The sequence below is a fragment of the Clytia hemisphaerica genome, unplaced genomic scaffold (genome assembly GCF_902728285.1).
Source record: "Clytia hemisphaerica strain Z4C2 unplaced genomic scaffold, Clytia hemisphaerica genome assembly, whole genome shotgun sequence".
Lineage (NCBI taxonomy): Eukaryota > Metazoa > Cnidaria > Hydrozoa > Leptothecata > Clytiidae > Clytia > Clytia hemisphaerica.
The window spans coordinates 1,304,212-1,311,164 of NW_027103680.1; the positions used below are offsets into that span (position 1 = coordinate 1,304,212).

The following is a 6,953-nucleotide window of genomic DNA, read 5'->3' on the forward strand; positions in this document are numbered from 1 at the left end:
TGTATTGTACATTTGTATATTTTTGATCTATCGAGATTTATCGAGATTTATCTTAGCTTAAGCTTTCGAGTTTGTATATAGTTCTAAATTAGTTTGTGTTTTTCCTTTTCTAGCTTAAAATATATGTGTCAACCGCATTTATTTCAAAGACTTCGTCTTCGCCAAAACAAACTTTTAAGAAATTTCGCTTATCGTATCCTACCGTGATTTATCGAATCCTTAGTCGTGATTTATCGAATCCTTAGTCGTGATTTACCGAATCCTTAGTCGTGATTTATCGAATCCTCAGTCGTAATTTACCGAATCCTACGTAGACACGTGATTTATCGAATCCTAGTCGTGGTCCAAGTATGGATCTCTCGTTTAACCGTCAACAACAGCTCTCGTTCATCAACAAGTATCTCAGTCGATTAGATCATCTTATAAGTGTCCAGGCTACACGTGAAGAAATCCTTAAGACCGGAAGACAGTTGAGTGACACATTTAGAAAGTTTGCAGCCCAGGAGGAGCTCTTGATTGAGGCAGGGGCTACTGATGGCAAGTTACTTGAAGAGTATCAAGAAAGGGTTGAAAATAGACTAGATGGAATGGCCACACATATTACTCAAAGGAATTGGGCCAACAAACGAGAAACTTTATCATTACCAGATCTACCAGACACCCAATTTGTACTTCCAGTCGCACTTTCAGCCCCACCATCCTTGAGTCGCTTCGTAACAGCCCCGTCTTTCATCGACACAATTGATCCAAGTCCTGAATTCCACCAGACACCTCCGATTCCATCACACCTAGAAACACCTCTACTGCCTCAAGAGACATCTGCCAAACCTTTTTCTACTGCTTCACAACTTGAAACGAAACCACGCCCATCTCAGCTTTTCCCTCAATATGAAACCTTATTTCGAGACATCCCTCTGGCATCATCACAACATAGCAGCCAAAGTTCAGTCAGTTCATCAGGAAAGACTTCGTCAACAAAGTCAGACAAGCTGAGAGATGTTACCATGAAGAAGGCCAGTGAGATCGCCAAACTAAAACATCAGTTTTTAGAAGACAAATTTAAACTCGATCTTCAAATAATCAAGTCGAACGCCAAACTCGAGAGAGACCAGATAGAGAACGAAGAGGAGGATAGGAAGTCAGTCATTTCTCACCACTTTCCCATCAACCACAATCAATCAAAGGAACTTCACACTCGTTATGCTTCATCTCGTGCATCTTCAGTTTCATCCTTTCGCCACTTACTCTTACCCAAGAAACGCTCTCCTGAAACCAAGATTCATCACACAGCCACTGCCAAAAGTTGTCATCAGAAGCAACCAGACAGTCAGCCATTGGAACAACCATCCATCAAAGCTACAAATAGTCAGCCATTGTCTCATCAACAACCATCGACACAGTTAAAGGCAAGTCACAGACAGGTCGAGCCTTGTGATGCATTTATTGATGAATTGATTGAATATAAAGAGACTGAGATTCCAGTAGACAATACGTTGGCATCTAGGGTGATCCAAGTAGAGTGCGAGTCAAGACACCTGCCACCTATTGAGTTGAAACGATTTGATGGTAGTTCGTTGCAATGGCCAGAATTCATACAGAATTTCAAGTCCAGGATTCATTTGAAAAGTAGTTTTAATGACACTATTAGAATGGAAAGACTACTTAGTGTACTGGACGGACCAGCAAGATCTTCTATTGAATCGATCGGAACCAATTCTATCTTCTACGCGACAGCACTGAAGGCCTTAAAACGTGATTATGGCAACCCTTACGTCATCGCTCATCTCAAGCTGAAAGAAATGTTTGACAGACCTCAAATCACCATAACCGACCATGAAGGATTGAGAAACTTCTACCAACAGTTGAAGACAGCAATGGCATGGTTCGAATCCATTGGCAACAGTAGCTACAACAATCCAGAAACCGTCGCCAAAGCAGTATCTATCATTCCAATACAACACAAGTTCCGATTCTTTAATAGATATGGTAACGATCAACCCAAATTGACTGACCTCTACGTATTTGTCAACTGGCTCGAATGTATCGTCAAAGAGTTGTTCAATCCCATTGCCATGATCATCAGTGATGAAAAAACGTCGAAGTCACCGAAAGACAAAGAAAGTAGAAACCCAAAATTTCGAAACAATTTCGTCGGTAGGCAATTCAAATGCTGGCTGTGCTCCAAAGACCACAAAATATCAAAATGTCCAAAGATCCTCAATGCATCTACAGACGATCGACAGAAAATCGTGAGAGAAAAAGGACTTTGTTTCAACTGTCTCTCTAACAATCATCTCATTAAAGAGTGTCCATCCAAATTTACATGTACCAAGGACGGATGTGGTAAAAAACATCACACTTTGCTTCACAGAGATACAGCCACTACCACTGATACTCCTGGATCAGCAAAAAGTATGCAATGTTCTACTACCAACCAGACCTTCCTTCAAATTGTCCCTGTCGTATTATCAAATGGTAAATACAGCATCAAAACCAATGCAGTCCTCGACTCTGGATCTGATAGTACCTTGATTCGTGCTGATACCGCCGAGGCTCTACACCTATCCGGTAAGAAAGAAACTCTTCGAATGTCGAACGTATTATCAAAGGAGACAAGTCTGCAATCAAAGAGAGTCTGCTTCAATCTTGAATCACACGACAACAAAACCAAAGAGAAACTCGACAACGTTTGGGTAATTGAGAACCTTGACGTACCAGTAAATAGGTACGACATCAATAAAGTGAAAACAGAATTTCAACACCTGAAAGACATTACATTTCCAACACCTCATGATTCAGACGTCACAATCCTCATTGGCGCTGACTTATCATATCTTCTCGTGCAAGAACAATCAGTCACTGGTACAAGAAATCAACCATCGGCAGTCAAGACAAAGCTCGGCTGGATGTTGTTCGGTGGAAAAGCTTTCACTTCGCTAATCGTCACCAGCAATTTTTTGAAGAGATCGAAAGACGAGATTTCCGACAAAATCGAACGTTTTTGGCAGATGGAATCTTACGGTACTCTACCAGACTGGCACAAGAGCAATCTTGCACCTATCGACCAGCGAGCCCTCGAGAAGCTGGAACAGACATCCAAAATCATCGACAATCGTATGGAAGTTGATCTACTTTGGAAAGAAGACCATCCAACAATGCCTTTCAATAGAGATTACGCAATGCAGAGACTCAACTCGTTAGAAAAAAGGCTTGCCAAGGACACAACACTTGCTCGTATGTACGACACTGCTATTCGAGAATTCATCGATCTTGGTCATGCTCGTATTCTAACCGATTCTGAAGTCAAATCTCGATCTGACGTTACCAATTACATACCACATCATGGAGTGACACATCCCAACAAACCTGGAAAAGTTCGTGTCGTATTCGATGCTGCTGCAAAATTCAAAGGGACATCTCTGAATGACAAACTTCTTGCTGGACCAGACCTGCTGAACAGCTTAGTGGCCGTGCTGCATCGTTTTCGAGCTGGTCGCTTTGCAGCATCAGCAGATATTGAGAAAATGTTCAACCAAGTCAAGGTATCACCGAAAGACAGTGACACCTTGAGATTCCTCTATCGCTTTGATCCTGGTGGGGAGGTTAAAGATTGTATATTGTTGTTTCACGTGTTCGGAAAGAAAGATTCACCCTGTATCGCAAATTTCGCTCTCAGGTCGTGTGCTGAGGAGACAGACATCGAAAGCATCCGTGATGAAATCCTCCGTAATTTCTACGTTGACGATTACCTTGGTTCGTTCTACACCATTGAACAACTCATCTCAGAAGCCACACAACTCAACTGTGTTTTATCAACACGTGGTTTCAACCTTACGAAATGGTCATCAAACGAGATTGAACTGATAAGACATCTGCCAGCCGAAAAGATATCTCCTAAAATTATCGACATCAACAAGCAAGTTCCTCGACAGAAAACACTTGGTCTCCTCTGGGATCCGAATCAAGACTCATTTATCTTCACCGTGAACCTGATTGATTGTGAGCCAACAAAGAGACGAATCCTCTCCCAAATTGGAACCATCTTCGATCCACTTGGATTTCTCACACCAGTCGTCCTAGAATCAAAGCTTATCATCCAACAGCTTTGGAAACGTAAATTCGATTGGGATGAGCCATTACCACTCGACTTGAAAAAGAGATGGTTTGACTGGAAAGCCAAGATCAAACAGCTTGATGGTGTTACAGTGCCAAGATGGTGTGGTTATCAGCCAGAAGTTCATAACGCACCAGAATTACATGTATTCGTTGACGGTTCTGATGACGCTTATGGTGCAGTAGCCTACTTACGTTTCGTAACTCCAGAGTCAGTTCAGTGTTCATTGGTTATGTCGAAATCAAGACTTGCTCCACTCAAAAAGACCAAAACGGAATCAACTACTACGCCAGCATTGGAGTTACAAGGTGCAGTTATTGGAAGTCGCATGAAAACAACCATTCTGAAAGAAACCAAGTTCGAGATCGTATCAACAACATTCTGGGCAGACTCTGAATGCACTCTTAAATGCATCAAGAACGAATCAACAACCTTCTCCAAGTACGTGATGAACAGATTGGATGAAGTTAGAACCAACAGCGACCTTAAAGATTGGCAGTTCATCTCTGGAGACGACAATCCAGCAGATGACTGCACGAGGTACGTATCACCATTTAAACTTACCTCTGCTGGACATCGCTGGTTCAATGGACCTCCAATTCTTCATGAAAAAGGAGACATTAGAGCCAACGATGTTCTGGCCCTTCTGTCTTCTACTGTTTCAGCTACGTCGAATGACATCATCACAAACAAGATGACAACAACCAATGAAGTCACAACCAACGACACGACGAACGAAAGAAGCGACATTATCAAGTGGGATCACTATTCATCTTGGTCGAAGCTCAAACGTCAGGTCGCATGGCTGTTGAAGATCAAACGCAATTTTCGTATCACCATTTAAACTTACCTCTGCTGGACATCGCTGGTTCAATGGACCTCCAATTCTTTATGAAAAAGGAGACATTAGAGCCAACGATGTTCTGGCCCTTCTGTCTTCTACTGTTTCAGCTACGTCGAATGACATCATCACAAACAAGATGACAACAACCAATGAAGTCACAACCAACGACACGACGAACGAAAGAAGCGACATTATCAAGTGGGATCACTATTCATCTTGGTCGAAGCTCAAACGTCAGGTCGCATGGCTGTTGAAGATCAAACGCAATTTTCGAAAATCAAAGACGCAACCAATCAATTGGAAGATTCTTACATCAAACGAATTAGAAGAAGCTGAGAAGGTCATCATCCAAATCGCACAAAGAGAATCATTCACAGACGAAACAACTGCTATGAAGAGCAAAAAACTTCTTCAACTCAAACCGTTCGTAGATGATGATGGCATCCTTCGTGTTGGTGGTCGTATCAAGCATGCAAAAGTCGACTACACTCGTAAACATCAAATCGTCATCTGCAGCAAACATCCCATCGCGAGAATCCTTACACTGCATTTCCACGAATCAAACTTCCACTGTGGACGTGAAGCAACACTTGCAATCCTTCGAAATCAATTTTGGTTGATATCAGGCAAAAACTTTGTAAGAACTATAATTAGAAACTGCAGTGCGTGTAAGATCATCCGAGCGACGACAAAATTCCCAATGATGAGCGATATTCCAAAAGAACGTCTGGCAACGAACGAACATCCATTTACGTATTGTGGTGTCGACTACTTTGGCCCGATGATCATCAAACTCAATCGCTACGCTACACGTTCGAACGCAGCAACCGCCAAGCGATGGGTATCCCTAATGACATGCCTGACGACAAGGGCTGTCCACCTTGAGCTTGTACACGATCTAACCACTGATTGCTTCCTCCTAGCTTTTCGACGTTTCATAGCTAGAAGAGGCAAACCAAAGAAGATGATCAGCGATAATGGTACGAATTTCGTTGGAGCGATCAACGTTTTGAATGATCACAAGCTTTTGAATTCCCTCTCGAATTGGTCGATCGAATGGAAATTATTACCACCTGCTTCTCCATGGATGGGAGGCATATACGAATCCATGGTTAAAATTGCCAAAAAGTGTTTGAAAACGGTTATTACTGAGAAATTGTTTGACGAAGAATGCTTAAGAACATTCCTTGTGGAGGTCGAATCTTTCATGAACAGTCGCCCACTCACCTCAACAACTGATGACCCAGATGATATTGACGTCATCACACCAAGTCATTTTTTAACCGGTCAGGTATCCGTTCCTGAAGAGATTGTACCGGAATATGAGTTAAGAGTTAGAAAAAAGTGGCGAAAAGTGCAGGCTGCAACCTCGAAATTTTGGCAGCTTTGGTTGAGTAATTATCTACCTCAACTTACGAAACGTCTCAAGTGGTTCGAAAACACCCGCACGTTACGCGTAAATGACGTCGTTGTTTATATTGATAATACGGTCGAGAGACAGAAATGGCCGATTGGAAGAATAATGAAAACATTTCCAGGAAACGATGGTATCGTGAGAAAAGTAATTTTAAAAACAAAAAACGGCGTCCACACACGCCCGGCGGCTAAATGTTACTTATTGGAAGGTGCCGATTAAGAATGGTCCCAAATTCTGCCGGGGAGTGTTTTGGCTAATTAATGATGTTGCGTTGGGTAATTAGCATTTTAGTGTTATGTGTTGTGCGTATCGTCATGTGTATTGTATCGTGCGTCTTTTGTCTATTTTTAATTAGTTTTTTACTGTATAGGTTTTTTCCATCGCCTTTTTTTGCACTTCACTTGAGAAACTTGTTGAGATGAGACGTGTAAGAGAAAATCGTTCTCGAATTTAACACATAGAAATGTTTTGAGTTTCGTTCGAACTTTGAGATATTTTTTGGGATTTTTGCATATCGTGCATTTGTTTTGGCATTCAATCGTGAATATATCTGACGAAATTTGTAAGTATAGTTTTGT

General features: G+C 41.8%; 2 protein-coding genes across 2 annotated transcripts; both read left to right on the top strand.

The window, feature by feature from the left end:
• Window positions 1-350: 350 nt before the first annotated feature.
• On the top strand, window positions 351-4,958 carry LOC136803774 (uncharacterized). Its single transcript, XM_067060500.1, has one exon. It carries the CDS (start codon window positions 351-353, stop codon window positions 4,956-4,958), a length of 4,608 nt encoding a protein of 1,535 aa, XP_066916601.1.
• Window positions 4,959-5,094: 136 nt separating this feature from the next.
• On the top strand, window positions 5,095-6,594 carry LOC136803775 (uncharacterized). Its single transcript, XM_067060502.1, has one exon. It carries the CDS (start codon window positions 5,095-5,097, stop codon window positions 6,592-6,594), a length of 1,500 nt encoding a protein of 499 aa, XP_066916603.1.
• Window positions 6,595-6,953: the final 359 nt, after the last annotated feature.